At 52.1% G+C, this 17601-nt stretch overlaps 7 protein-coding genes across 7 annotated transcripts, besides 1 other annotated feature; 3 read left to right on the forward strand and 4 right to left on the reverse strand.

Moving 5' to 3' along the window:
• Positions 1-1903, reverse strand: PODANS_1_14590 (uncharacterized protein; the record flags this gene model as incomplete). The annotated part of the gene is made up of 4 exons (XM_001906856.1): positions 1-1082; positions 1138-1366; positions 1419-1584; positions 1641-1903. Coding segments are annotated over 4 exons (1740 nt in total), but the record flags the coding sequence as incomplete, so codon positions are not given.
• A 1927-nt stretch (positions 1904-3830) lies between these two features.
• PODANS_1_14595 (uncharacterized protein) lies at positions 3831-5021 on the reverse strand (the record flags this gene model as incomplete). Its single annotated transcript, XM_001906857.1, has 1 exon — positions 3831-5021. The coding sequence occupies one exon, from the start codon at positions 5019-5021 to the stop codon at positions 3831-3833; it is 1191 nt and encodes a 396-aa protein (XP_001906892.1).
• A 654-nt stretch (positions 5022-5675) lies between these two features.
• On the reverse strand, positions 5676-7145 carry PODANS_1_14600 (uncharacterized protein; the record flags this gene model as incomplete). The annotated part of the gene is made up of 3 exons (XM_001906858.1): positions 5676-6227; positions 6285-6961; positions 7016-7145. 3 exons carry the CDS (start codon positions 7143-7145, stop codon positions 5676-5678), a joined length of 1359 nt encoding a protein of 452 aa, XP_001906893.1.
• Positions 7146-8133: 988 nt separating this feature from the next.
• Positions 8134-8189: a sequence feature (Similar to U2 spliceosomal RNA (RFAM RF00004) (Erpin+Blast+Yass: E=4.8e-07);~snRNA).
• Positions 8190-8548: 359 nt separating this feature from the next.
• On the forward strand, positions 8549-9001 carry PODANS_1_14610 (uncharacterized protein; the record flags this gene model as incomplete). The annotated part of the gene is made up of 3 exons (XM_001906859.1): positions 8549-8655; positions 8712-8883; positions 8939-9001. The coding sequence occupies 3 exons, from the start codon at positions 8549-8551 to the stop codon at positions 8999-9001; spliced, it is 342 nt and encodes a 113-aa protein (XP_001906894.1).
• A 369-nt stretch (positions 9002-9370) lies between these two features.
• On the reverse strand, positions 9371-10709 carry PODANS_1_14620 (uncharacterized protein; the record flags this gene model as incomplete). The annotated part of the gene is made up of 2 exons (XM_001906860.1): positions 9371-9660; positions 9719-10709. The coding sequence occupies 2 exons, from the start codon at positions 10707-10709 to the stop codon at positions 9371-9373; spliced, it is 1281 nt and encodes a 426-aa protein (XP_001906895.1).
• A 1655-nt stretch (positions 10710-12364) lies between these two features.
• Positions 12365-13020, forward strand: PODANS_1_14625 (uncharacterized protein; the record flags this gene model as incomplete). Its single annotated transcript, XM_001906861.1, has 2 exons — positions 12365-12457; positions 12838-13020. 2 exons carry the CDS (start codon positions 12365-12367, stop codon positions 13018-13020), a joined length of 276 nt encoding a protein of 91 aa, XP_001906896.1.
• A 1593-nt stretch (positions 13021-14613) lies between these two features.
• PODANS_1_14630 (uncharacterized protein) lies at positions 14614-17306 on the forward strand (the record flags this gene model as incomplete). The annotated part of the gene is made up of 2 exons (XM_001906862.1): positions 14614-17194; positions 17251-17306. 2 exons carry the CDS (start codon positions 14614-14616, stop codon positions 17304-17306), a joined length of 2637 nt encoding a protein of 878 aa, XP_001906897.1.
• Positions 17307-17601: the final 295 nt, after the last annotated feature.

The raw sequence follows: 17601 nt of genomic DNA on the forward strand, positions 1-17601 counted from the left end.
GGGCCTGTTGTTGCTGTTGTTGGTGTTGCTGCTGATACTTCGCCCGCCGGTGTGTGTTCCAACGGTTGCGTTTCGTACATTTCCTGGTGCTCGGCCACGGTTTTCTTTGGCTCTGCCACCCAGTTCATGAGAATTCGTCTGGTTTGGGAGCTCATATAGAGGCTGAGCATACAGCTCTGTCGGACGGGTCTCCGAGTCAAGCTGCTGGATTGGCATTGCGGCGTATGTTGACTGGGGAGAACTATATGGCTGTGATGCTGGTGGGGAGTTTGATGTGATAGGAGCATACTTCTGATCCCAGGCGTAACCATCATACTGCGCCATTTGGTAGTTGTGATACTGAGGAGCAATGTTGTTGTAGTGAACCATCGATGGGTTTTGGGGGTGAGGGACACCGTATGATGGCGCAGGGGTGGTGGGAGCAATCGTTGAGCCGTCGTCCGTGTGCTGTTGGGGCGGGTGTTCGAATCCCTCGTGCTTCTTACGCTTCAGCAACACGATAACTGCAATGAGCACTCCAACAGCAATGACGCCAAGTGATACACCCACTCCGATCCCAGCTTTAGCACCGGTGGAGAGACCCTCGTTTGGCACATCCGATTGTTCAGAAACAGGGGATTCCGTGGTGGTAGGTCCAGCGGGAGTGGGGTCCGTGGTGGTTTGTTCGGCGGGGGGCTCAGGCACATTTGACCATGCCTTCCAAGATTCGTTTTCGTACTTGACTTGGACGAGCTTTCCCTTCGCCATATAGTAGAGGTGCACCAGACTGGATGAAAAGTCGAAAGCAACACCGACGCTGGCGTTGGGCTCATCTGCCTCGGGCCAGAATGATTCGGTCTGGTTCTCTCGGATACTCCAGAAATAGTTTGTGTTTCCGATCTGATGGATCTTCTTATCGGTGCCAATGTACCAGATGAAACGTGTGTAGTTCCTGTCGATGCTGATCCCCATTCCCTTGGTGGCGGCATCATAAGCAGGCAAGGTGAAGTTGACTGGTGCCGTTGCATTGATTGAAATTTCGGTCTTGTTCGTCTTGCTGGTGATCACATCGGTTTCATTTTCCAAGGCTTGGGGTAGCGTGGCTGTTACATTTGGTCAGCATCAAAACTCGACAGATGAAGGAAGGTAGATACATACACCTCCACCAAGTCCCAGCACTATTCCATCTTGTAACCCCAATATTGCTCAAGTCCCTGGTAGATACAACCGTGATGTTCTCCTTTCCAGAGTGGGCAGCCCCAAGAGCGGGTACAGTGTTGACATCTTTGCTGACCATGCCCTTGTACAACCATTGGCCGTCGTCTCTCGTATAACCAAGTTGGGCAACCTGGCCATCCTTATTGTGATAAAACAGCCGATATCCTCCCTAGGTTTTGTTAGCGTGAACTGTTGAGTATCAACGGCCTAGGGAAACGAACCTCTTCACCCAGGAGCAAAGAAGCCAATCCGGTGTTTTGATGAACGCTAGGCGATGGCTTGCTGATGATCCAGTTCCCCTTGCTTTCAAAGAGCCCGGTAGTCATGTTGCAGTGGAACAGACCGTTGGCAATCTCATATCTTTCGGTCAGATAGTAGATCGAGGCACTGCAATCTTGCTGTTAGCATCAACCTCTTGCTAACAACGGCAGGCATTTACCTACGCTGTGAATTCGTTCGACCAGTACCCCGAGCCAGCCAGAGGCGTGTCGTTCTTGGGCTTGTATGTAAGGGAGAAGACACTCCCGTCGGTGTAAGAGTATTTTGGGTTGTCAAAGAGGTTGCATCTGCTGTATCGGATGAGTCCAGTTGTCTCGTTCTGGACAATCACTTGAGGCCCGACGCCGTTCCACCAAGCTGCTACGCGTGCCTGTGCCGGTGAGATGGCAGCCCCAAGTAGAAGCAGTGATGATAGCAATGACGCCATCTCGAAGAAGAATATGAATAGTTAGAAAGGCCCGTTGCCGGCTCGCAATTTCCAATCTCGAACTTGGCTTTAATGCCCGCTCTTCCACTTGCCCAACGCCCAATGCTGGTGCTAGGAAGAGCAGTGCAAGAATGAGGAAAGGATATGGGAGATCTTGACACCTCCTAGTGCTGCTGTCAGACCCGACCTGATGATCGCCAATAGATGCTGAGAAAAACGAGAGACAATCAGTAGGCGCAACAACTAGGGCGAGAGGCAAAAAGAGAGAAAAATCAGCAAAGACGTGAGATGATGGACCTGGTGAGGGTGGCCTAGGGAGATACGGGCCCTTCCCCTCCCGGTGTCCAGACCGGGGACCATACCGAGGCCTCACTCGACCAGAGCGGGTTGTGACCCTGGGTAGACCACATGGAGCTGGTATCTGTGACCTTTGTCATCATGACATTCCCTTGTCCTTGTTTTCCTTCCACCCGAAGATCTGCAAAGCATACCAAGAGCGCGTGAGCTTTTGGTGCTGACATTGGCGATGCTAGGTAGAGGAGCCAGTTTTGATATGCTCGTTTGGGCAACTTTGTCGTTCTTGGTCATCACTGCCTGGTTCCGATTGGCTTGCTCCCCTGCAAGGCCAATTTTTAGGTCCACATCACTAATCTGCGGCACAGTTGCCCCTGCAGCAGCCGCAATGCAGGTCGTCTCTTATTGTAACGACGGCTGACTGTCGTTCTGCGGCGAGGTCCAATCTTGGATCCCTTCGGTGGGATCTCCGAGAGCAAGAAGTCTATTTCGACGAACATTATGGCTTGCGCAAGACAGCAGAAATGGTGCGAAGAAATCTTCCCCTCAGCACTCACCCCTCTCCGAATATTAAAGCCCAAAAGGCGCCGATAGATAGTTTCATAAGACCCAAGGCAGCACGTATTCACAACCCCTCTAGTCCCAATTCAGGCCACTAACAGAGTTTAAAGCTCACGACCCCCGTCTGCCACGAGCTTGTTTCCCACTGAACCCCGCAGAGACTGAGATTGCCGTGGACGCTACGCAGTTGTATCGGCTACCTAGCCCAAAAGCGCACCCTCGTATCCTCTCACTCACAGTCAGCCTCACCTCACGTCTTCAAAACCGCAATGCTCAGGTACCAAGATCTTGAACCAAATCAGGCATCCAAGAGCAGAGCGTCAACACCTCAGTCTTTATGCCTTCCATCGTCTCGGATATCGAATTTCATTATCCCTACCAGACAACTCACCAGCATCATCGAGTATCGTTCCGATCAACACTCACAACCCATTCTCACCCGTCAGCTTACATACACTCAACGCTTCAACCCCCTTGCCAAAACCCATCGTATATCTTCGCCCTCTCATTGGTCCCCACCGTCCCCATCCCAAAGACTAAGATGTTCCACTAACATCTGTCGGGCACATATTCGCACAACTTCAGATAGCACCTTAACCTCCAGACCCCACAGCCCACTCGCCTCCAGTCCTCGCAGCAGCCTGAAAATCGGCCATCCTAGCAAGCAAGCAAACGGCCACCCCTGCCCACCCCTGCTGGAACTTGAAGGTTGAAATTAGCAATTGATTCATATCTCTCACTGGTGCTTACTGAGCACCCATCATAAGGATCAAAGCTCATCACATTTGCAAACGGATGAGGGAAAAACACTTCCTCGTGTCAGCTGCCGCGGGTGGTGTTAGCAATGGGCAATGCCGCATTGTGGCTACCTAGCAAAAGACAGACTGCTGCTGGGAATGAGGGCCTTTGAGTACAGTCAATAGTCCTTGAAAAATACTCAGCAGGCCTTCAAAGATACTCGACAGGTCTCAGACACACCTCAATATCCCTCACATAACACATTGATAGGCCTCAAAGGATAGTTAAGAGACATGTTGACTATCTTACAGCCCTTGACATTTTGTCGTAATGTCTATATTTTGTCCTCCTTACGCCTGTCCTCCTCCCCCAATTTGGCCAATACTGCCACCATAGAAGCTTGAGTTTCCTGTAAGATTCTCAGGGCCTTCAGATTTTGCCCGGCCACAGAGCGCCATTCCTCCAGCAGCTTGTAGTTCTCCTGGAGCCGGGTTTTGAGCTTGTTTAGGGCTTCGAAGTGTGGGTCAAACTCTTTCAGAAAAAGAGCGACGGAGTTGTCCGTTTCATCTCGAACATTTCTCCAAACCATGCCCCCAATCTTGTGGAAGAATTTCTCAAGATCGTCAAGGGCACTCTCAATGCCGTTGACGATTTCCCCCCTTGTCTGGCCCAACTCGCCAACATCGTTTGTCAGTTGCTCCGTAGAATTTCTTAACTCCTCACTGTGACTTCTCAGCTCCTCTCTGGCATTTCGGGACTCGCCAGACAGGTTCTCAAGCTGTCCGGTCTCGAGCTTGGCAGCCTCGCCCATACAAGTGTCGAGCTTAGTCAAGAGGGTGCTTTCCAACTCGGAACACTCTCCGCGGAGCTTGTCAATCATGCTGCGGTACTTGTTCCATCTGCTTAGCAGCGCCTTGTAGATTTTGAAGGTCAGATCCCCAAAATCGAAACATGAAAACCCCATGGCGGTCAGTTTCTTCTGGACAGCTGGTAGACCCTCTCCATATGGATGACAGTACTGCGAGGCCAACAACTCGGCCCTGGTGAGCGGGCAAGACTTCTGGCGCTCCCCGGAATCGTATCTCTCCCTGATAATGCGTTGGAAGCGCTCGATGACTTTGTTGCTAGCCCAAGTCACGGTTGCACCGCCGGATGTGATTTTCGCGATCACTTCAACAACGTCCTTGAAGAGGGCTGGGTAGTCTCCCAACTGATAACGCGCGCGCCTGACAGCAAGGCCGACGTCAACGGTTGCGTTCTTGTCAAGATCATCGTCATTTAGGATTCCTTGTGGCATGGGGCTCTCTGTGCCGGGAAAGTCGTCGGGGTTGATGGTCGGAATGTCAGGATTGCCATCAGATTCAGTATTTCGGTTTGCCTCGTCTCTGTCATTTTGGTCTGGTGTGGTCGAGGTCGAGGTGCCTGGGCGGCTGGCTTCCATGGGAAGAGGGCCTCCGGAAGGAACAAGGCCGGCTTCCTTGCTGTCGCCGCTCTTTCGGACGAGGTCGGGTTGAACGGGACGCATCTTGAATGCGAAAAGGTGGTGCCTGTCCACGTTAGTTCTGGAACACCAAATATTCCTCTTTAAACATGCTGTTAGCTTACCAAATTTGTGTGTGAAAACAGGTCTTCAGCGCCGCTGTAGCGGCCTCGGTGGTGGAATTTTGTCAAAAATAGGAAGGCCATCTAGAAAGTCGCTCTCAGAAATATTTTGGCATTCAGGCGACTTTTGAGTACCAGGCTCCATTAATTACGTAGTTGAGGTAGCTGCCCTGGCAAGATATGGCAAGACACTCCTTCGTTCTTGCTCTTATTGCGAGGAGTTGCGTCTGCAATGTCACTCATCTTATCGATGACCACACAGCCGAGGTGTGTTAACAGTATCTATATATAACTGATTTGGTAAAAACTAATGTCTGATAACTAACGTTCTCCATCATGACGACTTGAAAGATCTTTTCTCTTTGTTACAATCAATAAGAGTTCCGGGCTTCAGCATCTGGGTGTCCATGCGCTAGCATCGTTCACAAACACGGTTGTTCAATGCTCAAGCATACTTGCAATTTTCTTGGGGGTTCTAATTCCCCAGACAACTAAATGAGCATTCTGTCTTTCGATATCTTGCTGAGAGAACCTCGAAAATCACGGCACCAACCTCTCCCACTATGGACGCCTTAGTCTACTCCCCATCCTCCACCGTGACCTTCAGATCCTTGACCTTGAGAACCACATTCTCCTCATCCTCCTTCTCAGCAGCAGCAACTCTGCTGTCCTGAGATGAGCCGGGTGAACTCTCCTTGCTAACAGCGACCTCCTTCTTAGGAGTGCTATCATGGCCAGATTTGCCATCCTCCAATGCATGCAACTCGTCCTTTTTAATCTCGGCCTCGGTCTCCTCCATATCCTTCTCGGTCCCCTTCATGTGCTTCTCGGTCTCCTCCACATCCTTCTCGCCCCAAGCCTGCAGAACTTCCTCCGGAATGACTCCATCATCATCTCCATAGATCTGTACATCCTCATTCCTGTACGCCTCCCCAAGCAAAGCAACATTCTCCAGCCAGTTGAGAACGCTATGATGTGTCTCAATAAGCATCAGCTCAGTCATATTCGCCTCGCCAGCGCTGAAAGCAGGGCAACCAAAGGAGGTAAACCCAAGAGCACCGGGGTTGCCAAAAGACCCGGCAATAGGGTTGTCAAGGGGTGTGTGGTGGATGGCATAGGCGCGAGCTCTCTGTAACACCAGCATTGTCAGCATTCCTATCCTCCTCTCAGTACAAAAACCTCTTACCTCTTGCATAAACTGTTTGAACCCCTCACACTTGAACTCATCCGAGTGATAAAACCCTCCCAACACTACCATCGCCCCCATCATCGTCCCAAACTTCTTCCAGACCTCATCATCGTTTAGATATTTCTCCACCTCCTCTGCCGAATTGCCCACAGCAATAATATCCAACTTGGCGTCCTTCCCAACCAACTTGTCTACCACCTCCTCAAAAACACACTTGACGTGCTCCGCAGTGGTAATATTCTTGGGGATCCCATTTCTGGCCTTGTCGTAGGCGCGACCAAGGTGAACCGCGCTGGTCATGGGAATGTAATGGCGGTCCACAGGCGTCAACCCCCTCTTGCCCTCAGGCCACCACCACAACTCACTAGGGTTGGCAATGATGATTCCCGGGGGCGTAGGGTCAGTCGAGGAAGAGGGTTGCTTCTTCAAGGCCTGGACAAGGTTGAGGATCGAGCCCTTGGTGATGCCACCTTTGCCACCCAGGACACGGTGGGCGAGGACACCGAACTGCTGGTTGTCCTCCCCAACAATGAGAACAACTCGAGAGCGCTCGGGAAGGTCGGGACTGATGCGAATAGGGACATAAGGGTCAATGGGCTTGGTTCCCACGGGCAGACGGAGGGAAGCGAGTGACTCGGCATCGAGGCGAGAGTGAATCACATTGCCGATGGCTTCTGCAATGGATGTTAGTCATGTGAGCTCAGAAACGGGAGAAGGAGGCGTCTGACCATTGTAGGCAAAACGGCGGCGGTCGTTGTAGCGCTCGTTCTTGGTGAGGAAATAGTGGAAGTAGTAGTCGGCATTTTCGAGAGAGCGGATCTCATCATCTTCGTTGATGAAGTAGCTATATATGGTCATTAGTTTGGTTGAGCGATCCAAAAGATCAAGTCCAGGGGATTGTCACGAACCCGAGCTCAGAGATGTTCGCTGGAAAAATGGGATCGGCCGGGAGGCCAGACCAGCGGCGACGGAACATCGTTGTTCGAAGTGAGTGAGAAAGAAAGGCTGCGACTTAGTACCGGAGAGGAAGTCGAAGAAAAGATGTCAAAGTGGTATTCTCTCTGATACAGCGAGAAAATGGCTCGATTTTTGGATCAAAGTTGGAGCCGACTACTGAGAGAGAGGCAGAGATAATTTTTCCAGCTTGATGGCGTTGAAGATGAGGGTTATAGACCGCATCTAACTTGGGAAGGAACAGCTGGGTGAACAACTTCAGATGACGAAGATAACAACAGCATGACCAGAACCATCTGGAGCCTGGCAGAAGATAGTATCATGAGAGCAATCTCCAGCTGATGCCATGGTTGCGAGTCACAGTAGTTGCCTGAGCAAACCACCCCCAGCTCACCAGTGAAGCAAACAAAAATGGCGGCACGATGCCTTCTTCTGCGCCTTCCCGACGAATAATGCCGAAAACAACACCAACTTAATGAGAATGGGAGTGACCTGATGGCAATTATGACTATTTTCCATGTGACGGGCGTTCAAAGTACAGCAGCAATTGACTGACATCAACTCCAAATATTCATTTAGTCGTTCAACATCATAGCATGACAAACCTAACGCAAACGCAGCACCGCCCGACTTTGCAACCGCTAGTTAGTGTATTTGCTGTCTAAAACATGGCAATGCTGACTGAACCAGGCAATTGATGACAAGATTGATGTGAAAGGATCTCTTCCTCACATCTCAAGCAGAGCTCAAGAGTGCAATGAAAAGAGGGTTCGCATCGCCTGGAGGCAGTGTAATACCAGGGACACTGTGGCCGACGATCATGGGCAAGCCCAGAGGAAAGTCAGCCGAGAGACAAAAATTAGGATAATCACGATTCTACTCCGTAGAGTAGTTTCAGAGATTAAACTGAAAAGAACAGATACTACACTTGATCTAAGCCAAAAGGCAAAGAGAGCTAAAGAAGAAAAAAAGAAACTCAGTAAAATGGCGGTGGTGGACGAGAATATATACTGGTCCCAGGACTGGACCGTGCACGCCTGCAAATCTGCTGTGGAGTATGAAAAGGCCGTGCACGATTGCAAATTCTGAGTGGGGCGGGTGAATTGTCCGTGCGCTCTGGATTTTGGGTGGGCTTTGGAAATTCACTCGTCACCGCCCGGCAGAACTCGGGACGACCGCCGGCATCATCCACAGCTCCAGCTCAGAAGAGTGCGGGAGTTGGGCCTCAATTAAGCAGCCAGCGAACCCTCTAGACCGACCCATTCGACAGGCCGCCGGGCTCTTATTTCTCTATATCAACCGCAAAGATGTCCATGTTCAGGGCCAAAAAGTTTGATCTTGGGTGCTTCACCAACATCAAAATCATCCGGGATCACTCCAAGCGCAAGGCTTTTGAGGCCGCGGAGCCCGAGAGGTACATGGTTCTCTTGGTATGATCACGAGGGGCAGATATCCTGACATGAAATGCAGACAAGCTCTCCGGTACATCATCCGGAACACCACCCTTCCTATGAGGACACGCGCCATGGCCCAGCTCCAGCTCACTCAGATGCACTGCTACACCCGGCCAACACAAATCAGGAACCGCTGCGTCTTGGGCGGTAAGGGGAGAGGTGTACTGAGAGCATTCAAGATGTCAAGAGTATGTCACTGGGTTTTGGGGATGAGCTTGAGTCATTGCTAACCCATATTTACAGTACAACTTCCGTATGGAAGCATTGGCAGGTAATTTGCCAGGTGTGAAAAAGGCTTCTTGGTAAAAGAATGGTATTTTGGCGTTCTGAGGTGCATGAATAGAATTGATGGTCTGGCAACATGCCCGGTGTTGCCATAATGTTGGAAGATAGATATGGGCAACTTAGTGTGCAGAAAAGGTTCATTTGGCCCCAACAAATCTAGCAGAGAAAGGTTTCAGGTCATTCAGGCTGGACCTCTTCTTCTGCTGTGTATATTTGATGTTACAATATTAAACTCGATTTTAAACGAACCCCCTCCTCTAACGCCGGATTCCATGCAGCCCAACCAATCCAATCTAAAAACGTACCGCTACAGCAACGTATGGAGTGTGAAACGCCATTCTACTCATGTTGAAGAAATTTATGTGGAAGCCAAACTGTTAAGATACCGACTCAAAGAGCCTTGGTTTCTTCAGCGGCCACGACTTGGTCGAGACTCGCCGAGGCTGCAGCTCTTTCGCCGGCGCGCTTCCTGAGAACGTTCTCAATGAAGGCCTCCCCAGCCTTGTAAGATGACCTGACAAGAGGGCCGCTGGCGCAGTACAGGAAGCCCATATCCAGAGCACGCTGCTTCCAGAGGTCAAACTCGTCAGGGGTGACGTACTTTTCGACCTTGAGATGCCTCTTGGTAGGGCGCATATACTGCCCAAAGGTGACGACATCGACGTCGATCTTTCTCAGCTCTGTGTTCCATGTCAGCGTTTGCCCAGGCTGTTCAAGGAGATCCAGAATGATGCTTACCTCTCAGCGTATCCCAAATCTCCTGCTCCTGCTCACCAAGACCAAGCATGATACTCGTCTTGGTGATGATGCCCTCCTTGCCCCTGACAGCCTTCACATGTTCCAACACCTTCAAACTCTGTCTGAAAGTAGCCCTCCGGTCGCGAACATACGGTGTCAACCCCTCCACCGTCTCAACGTTGTGAGCATACACATCCAATCCACTCTCCGCCACAATCTTGACCATGTCCAGGTCCCCCATGAAATCACCAGTCAACGCCTCCACCAACAGCGTCGGCTTCTTCTGCTTAATCCTCCTAATCGTCTCCGCAAAGTGCCTCGCACCACCGTCCGCCAAATCATCACGATCCACACTTGTCAAAACCACATATCCCAACCCCCACCTCGCCAGTGCCTCGGCCGTATTCTCCGGTTCATGCGGGTCAAGCGGCGGAGGCTTCCTGTTGGTCTTGACACTGCAGAACCTGCACCCTCTGGTGCAAGTATCACCCATAAGCATGATCGTCGCCGTCGCAGCAGACTTGTCGTTTCCACCCCAGCACTCGCCGATATTCGGGCATCGCGCCTCCTCGCACACAGTGTGCAGGTTCAAACCCCTGAGGTCGGCCTTGATCTTGCCAAAGTTGGGGTTGGCACCTGAGGAAGGGATTGGGGTCTTGAGCCATTCTGGCAGACGGGTGATGGTGCGCTTGCGGCCGGCGGGGCCTACCTCTGCGGTCTTGATCTCGTAGGCTTCGCTGAGGGAGAGGGGGGCAGACTGGGAGCCCACGAACTCGGAAAAGGAGGCGACGGTGGTGTCTTTGAAGTATGACGGTCGCGGGGCCTTCTTCGCGGGGGTTGTTGAGGCTGCTGGGCTTGGCGATGACTGTGTCAGCCCCGGGTCGGACGGTGAAGGGATAGTGGCGTAAGTTCGGGATGAAAGGACAGCGGCTCGGGCCAAGGACCGTCGCAATGGGGCCTGGAGCCTTTGAAGGGGTGCTGGTGAGGCCATTTTGCGAGATCGACTGGCTATGTTTGGCGGGAGTGGGGGAATGGTCGTGGCGGAAGAGAGGAGGTTGTTTTGTTGGGTGACCAATATCCAGCAGGACAGTGGCGGATACGGAGTTGATAAGGCTGACTGAACAAAAAACCAAATCGGCGCCGGCTCTTGCATGCAGGGCATTCGCCCATCCGCCTCTTGGCGCCATCGGAATGGGTTATGTAATCCCGTAGGTACCCGTTGGCTACTCCGGGCTTCGGCCAACCAATAACAACTTCATCCCGACAGATCAAATAAAATTTCGCATTTCTATATGTATGGCACCGGATTCTGAGATATATGCTTTTGATGATTTAGCTGGACCAGTTTGGGAATCGGTGCTCGTGGCCTTCATTTGAACCTGGCCACTCAAAGAACCTTCGCACTGAAATACAGCACATTCACCTGATAAGTCAATGCCAGCCCCGGGCCACCATCGAAACAGCTTTGGGAATCCCGAACAACTCGTTGGCACTGATGGGCTTTGACAAGCGCATGTGTGGAGAAATCCGAGAAGCATGTGTGCTTCTGGAAGAATGCGGGGGTAATGTCCATTGGTAGTTTCGCAACCGCCGTGGCACATATTGGACGGCGATGAAACCGTTCCTGAAACAGAAAATACTGGCTGAGCTCTTTCTGCGCAGCTCATGAGATTCTACTTGGGATTATCAGCGGCTGAAGGCTGGGGTATCGGTGGAATCCCAAGTTTGCATGCCGGTGCTTACAACCAGCGTCATTGACGTCGTTGCTGTGGCTGAAATTCCTGGTGCTCACAAGAGATTTGTCCAATCAGAGTTGAGCGCTGATCGCACAACGGGATGTTGCGGATGGCCAACAAGATTCAACGGATACGGAGAGTAAAATGAAGCTGGGAATGCCTGGTGTCATGTTAATGCTATTGTTGGAGAAAACTGACAAGGCCTCTACTGCTTTGGCTACGTAGTAAACAACCAGGCAATTCATGAGCAGCCGGCTTCATACACAACGAGGCCTGGGTTGCGTTTATGAGCCTAAACAAGGGTTCTCCTTGGACTTGGACTTTCGAGCTTTCAGAGCTCCTTGTAAAACACCGCTTTAGTTCATCACTAGTAGTGAGCTCTGAGTTCAGGGGTTTTGTTCTATATATGGCCCATCAAAGAATGTGCAAGGTCTCAGCAGTCTTCATATTTCATTGAGGTTGAACAAAGCACATGTGCTGGGCTGGAAGTTGTTGTCAGCGCTGGACCTTGCAGCCGTTCCTAGGTCGGTCTGGGCAGTGGCTTGGGCGGCCTGCATTAACACTTGGTAGGCGAAAAGCAGCGTGACCCCGTTAAGAGCTATCCAAACCCAGGTATGGGTCGGCCCAGTGTTTTTAGCGGCGCAGCCACTTTCCCTGCGCTCTCCTCTGGCCTCCTGTTCGTTTCGCCTGTCTCTTCTCATTCCGCAGAACAGTCTCGCAAGGAACATCTACATCACCTCGCAATCTCGCTCCCCCAACACACCTCCCTACGACCTCAAGGACACGAATACCATCGCTTCATACCCGCGCGAAACCATCTGCGAGCGAGTTTGCACGCCTCTTGCTGTCTTTGATTGAAATCGACCCCTTTTAAGCCACCAGTAGTCGCCAGCGACAGTCGTCATCCATCATGTCTTCCGAGCCGTATGACCCTTATATCCCCGCCGGCCAGCAGGGCTCGTCGCAGGATCCCGGCAATGCCAGGACGCAAGCTTTGAAGCAGGTGGGTGATTTCGCAGTTTAGCTCGACGTTCTTGAGACAAGATGGGAGACGGAGAACTTGAGTCGTTGGTCTGCCCAAGGCCGCTGTTCCCGAGAGTCCGATCGACTGGTCCACCAGCCAACAACATCACCACCCTTCGTTCTCGCGGCATCAACAACACCACCCCTTACGAACTTTGTGGGATTGAGGGATGGGGCATGAAATTGCAGCTAGTCGAGAACTTCTGCAGTGGGAAAAAAAGTCATCTATCATGCTGCGGTAATACGCTTAGACTAATATTGGGCGGTGATGGCGCTTGGGTGCTATGTCGATCGGGGGTAGAGATTATGGGCAAAATTCAGGTTATTCTTTCAAAGGGAGCGAGCTAACAAATTCTCTAGCAAATCGACGAGACTGTCGATGTCATGCGCAAGAATGTCAACAAGGTCGCCGAGCGTGGTGAGCACCTTGATAGTCTCCAGAACAAGACCGACGATTTGGCCATGTCCGCACAAAATTTCCGCCGTGGTGCCAACCAAGTCCGCAAGAAGATGTGGTGGAAGGTATGGATACTTCAAGTCTGAACTGGTTGGTACAGGATGCTAACATTTCGGCTACAGGACATGAAGATGCGCATCTGGCTCATTGTCGGTATTATCGTCCTTCTCGCCATCATTATCATCCCTGCGGGTATGTACACCACGATGGTCGCGGCATCGAATGTTTTAGTTTCCATGCTAACCACACCCTACAGTTGTTGCTACGAGATAAATCAGCCCATATGACCTTGGCGATGATGACAGCGAGGCGATCTGAATGGACACGAATCTGGGTTTTTACGCATGACCAACATTCACGACGATAGGGATAGTTCTTGTCTGGGATTGATTTTTCTTCCGGGAGTTTCTTGTTTTGTTTCGACGGTCTCTCTGGCTGGAGCTCTTTACGTAGTTGCCGGGGCGGCCGTCTTTGCGTGTTGCATGGAGCCTTTCCCCCAGTCTGGGAGTTGCAATAGCTTCCTCATGCACCTGTACTTATGATGTTAGGAGAGGGTGTATCCCCATATGGTTAATCAAAGATAGCAGTGACGATGATTTTTTAAGATATGACACGACGCTTTCACATGCCATTTGTGCTGGTGTGCTCTGGAGCGTGCCATGATGATGTCCTCGTAGCTCGAATCAATGCTCAAGACCCTGAGGAACAGCTGGAAGTTTACTGCACCATCCCCTGCATCCCCCGCTGTGCCTCGGACATTGACACCCTGATAGATCAAGGCTGGAGATCAGGCGATGGGTCAAAAATTTTATCAGATCGTCTGGGTGCCAGGGAAACCGCGCATGGCAATGCGATGATACATTGTGTCTTCCTCTTGGCACAGCGGGGACATACGGCTCTACCTGCACTGGGCGAATGTTTGGTAAGAGACTGGCAACGTTTTCTGTGGCCTTGAGTGCTCGCAGCTATCTCCTAGCACAAGCTCTCAGAGCTCTATGATAGGTGAAATTCTCATCAAGGGAAAGGATCGGGTAGTGAGAAGTACCCAGGGGGTGGTTTTATTGAGAGTTGTAGTGGTGTAGCAGCTACACAGGAAAATATACAAAGCCAAGGTGGGTGTTTTCTCCACTGCGGTTTCGGTCTTCAATTTTTCGGTTGCCCCTCCTCCACCTCTTGTCCTGACCGACTTCTTATCAGATCCGTCGTCCCCGGCCAGCAATCCACAACTCCAGCCTACTCCGATCGAGACTCGCTGATGCCATTGGGGTTCTCAAGAGGGCTCCGCCGTTTCCTGCAGCGTCAACTTGGGTGCTTCCCCGTCCAATTCCTCGGCAGGTCCCCTCTGAAGTCCAATTGACTCATTGGTGAATCGAGGATCCAGTTGCGGTTTAGGAGCTGCGACTAGGTTCCAGGTTGTCCCGCCCTTCACACACAACAACCACACCCGGTTGCTGCAACTTCCCCTCCGCAGATTTTCCTTCTTCCAACATACTTTTCTCCTCCTTCCCCCTTCCTCCTCCTCGACAGCCAATCCGCCTACGCTCGTCCTCCTTTTCCTCCTCTTCCTCCCGTCCTCCCTCCGAGCGTAACCCAGCTCGTTTCTCCCGCACCGCAGATCTGACATCGACCCCCCGGTTCGCGACGCATATAACACATTTTCATATACACATTTTTCCAAGATGCTCTCCGCCGCCGCCGTTGCCCTCCGGGCAGGCGCCCGTCGTACCGTTCGACGGCTGCCGGGCAAGACCCGTGCCATTCCCGTTGCTGCGTCCCTCCGTCGCCAGAGGCCATTCTCGACGTCTGCGACCCGGAAGACAGATCTGACCACAAGGGGCATGATAGTGCAGACTTTGTCGTCTGTGGGATCTAAGAGAGAGGTGCAGCAGTACTTGTCTCTGTTCACATCCGTCTCTTCCCAGCGATTCGCCGTCATCAAGGTTGGCGGTGCTATCTTGACCGACTACCTCGACGAACTGTGCTCTAGCTTGGCTTTCCTTTATACCGTCGGCCTTTACCCCGTCATTGTCCATGGCGCTGGTCCTCAGCTCAACAGTTTGCTCGAGCAGGCTGGTGTCGAGCCCCAATTCGAGGAGGGAATCCGTGTCACAGACGTCAAGACGCTCAGAGTGGCTCGCGACCTGTTCATGAGGGAGAATTTGAAACTCGTCAACAAGCTGGAGGAGAAGGGTGTGCATGCTCAGCCTCTGACCATTGGCATGTTCAGAGCCGAGTACTTGAACAAGGAGAAGTGGGGTCTGGTAGGAAAGGTTACTGGTGTCAACAAGCAGGCGATCGAGACGGCCATCAGCAACGGCTACCTGCCCATTCTTACCTCCATGGCTGAGACCGACGACGGCCAGATCCTCAACGTTAACGCCGATGTTGCCGCTGCTGAGCTTGCTCGCGCTCTCGAGCCTCTGAAGGTGGTCTACCTCTCCGAGAAGGGTGGTCTGTTTGACGCTGCTGGCCAGAAGATCTCCGCTATCAACCTCGATGAGGAATTCGACCACCTCATGTCTCAGGAGTGGGTCAAATACGGCACTCGCCTCAAGATCAAGGAGATCAAGGAGCTCCTGGACACCCTTCCACGCGCGACCAGTGTGGCCATCATCCACCCAGGTGACCTTCAGAAGGAGCTGTTCACTGATTCCGGCGCTGGCACCTTGATCCGCCGCGGCAGCAAACTCCTCTCGGCTACCAGCCTGTCCGAGTTCAAGGATCTCGATGCGCTCAAGTCGGTTCTGGTCAGGGATCGTGAGGGTCCCGACGCGAAGGAGACTGTTGACAAGTACCTTGAGTACCTGAACGAGAACGATTTCAAGGCCTACTATGACGGCGACATGAACGCTCTTGCCATTGTCCTTCCTGCCAAGGATGGTCGTCAAGCCACTCTTGCTACGCTGACCATAACCAAGTCTGGCTGGTTGACGAACGTTGCTGACAACATCTTCACTGTTCTCAAGAAGGAGCACCCTTCGCTTGTATGGACCGTGAAGGAGGACGATGAGAACCTTGGCTGGTTTTTTGACAAGGCCGACGGGAGCATCACTCGCGATGGCGACGTGATGTTCTGGTATGGCATTGACAACGGTGACGAGATCATGCGCTTGATGAAGGATTTCACCCTGAATGGTCGTGCTATGCTCGGCGATTCTAACCTCGAGTCGCGCCTGCACCGTGCTGCCAAGACCGGCTCCAAGCCGTTCGCTCAGCAAACCCGGAGCTACTCCACCCTGGCTCGCCGTCCCGTCGTCTCCGCCCCTGCCTTCGGTCTCAACACTGGGAGAGGATATGTTACCCAGACCAACCCCAACCCTCCCATTGGCAAGAAGAATGCCTCCAAGGAGGGCCCTGCGAGGGTAGCCCTCATTGGTGCTCGTGGTTACACAGGCCAGGAGCTCGTCCGCCTCCTCGACTCTCATCCCAACATGGATCTCCGCCATGTCTCGTCCCGTGAGCTTGCGGGCCAGAAGCTGGAGGGCTATAACAAGAGCGAAGTCATCTACGAGAGCTTGAGCCCCGACGATGTTCGTGACATGGAGAAGCGTGGCGACATCGACTGCTGGGTCATGGCTCTCCCCAACGGTGTTTGCAAGCCTTTTGTCGAGGCTGTCTACGAGGGCCGCAAGGGCTCCAACCACAAGAGCGTTATCGTCGATCTTTCTGCCGACTACCGCTTCGACAATTCGTGGACCTATGGTCTTCCCGAGCTCGTCCAGAGAAACAACATCGCGGATGCCACTCAGATTGCCAACCCCGGTTGCTATGCTACCGCTGCCCAGCTCGGCATTGCCCCCCTCGTTGAGCACCTTGGCGGTATGCCTCACATCTTTGGTGTTTCCGGTTACTCCGGCGCCGGTACCAAGCCTTCTCCCAAGAACGATGTCGACAACCTCACCAACAACCTCATCCCTTACAGCTTGACTGGCCACATTCACGAGCGTGAGGTCAGCAGCCAGCTCGGCGCTCAGGTTGCCTTCATTCCCCACGTCGCCGTTTGGTTCCGTGGTATCCACCACACCATCTCTATCCCCCTCAAGCAGAGCATGACCTCGCGTGACATTCGTCAGATCTACCAGGACAGATACGCTGGCGAGAAGCTCGTCAAGGTTGTTGGCGAGGCCCCTCTTGTCAAGAACATCAGCGGCAAGCACGGTGTTGAGATTGGTGGTTTCGAGGTTGACAAGACCGGGAAGCGTGTCGTTGTTTGCGCTACTATTGACAACCTTCTCAAGGGTGCCGCTACTCAGTGCTTGCGTAAGTTTATTCACTCTGGATTATCTACAGGACTCTGACGCTAAGATCGTGATCAGAAAACATGAACCTTGCTCTTGGCTATGCTGAATATGAGGGCATCCCCATCATGTAAGATGCGGAAGCAAGTCTTATAAAGCATACTCGTACATATATATTTTTGCAAGCAGGTTCTGGTGTGGTTCATCAAGGGGTGCCATCCCCATCGATTGCCACTCATTGTTAGCGGGAGAAAGCTTTTCTTGGGTTTCATGTTCATGTTCATTCCGTACGGATTATACATATTTGATGCGATGGTGGTGGACACTTTGGGTTTCCTTGTTGTCTTATGGAGTTCAAGGGGAACTCGAAAAACGGTTATTCGGCTGGCATTTGAAGAAAGAAGCGGGTTTGTTTTGAACTCGGATGGT

The sequence above is a fragment of the Podospora anserina genome, chromosome 1 (genome assembly GCF_000226545.1).
Source record: "Podospora anserina S mat+ genomic DNA chromosome 1, supercontig 4".
Classification (NCBI taxonomy): Eukaryota; Fungi; Ascomycota; class Sordariomycetes; order Sordariales; family Podosporaceae; genus Podospora; species Podospora anserina.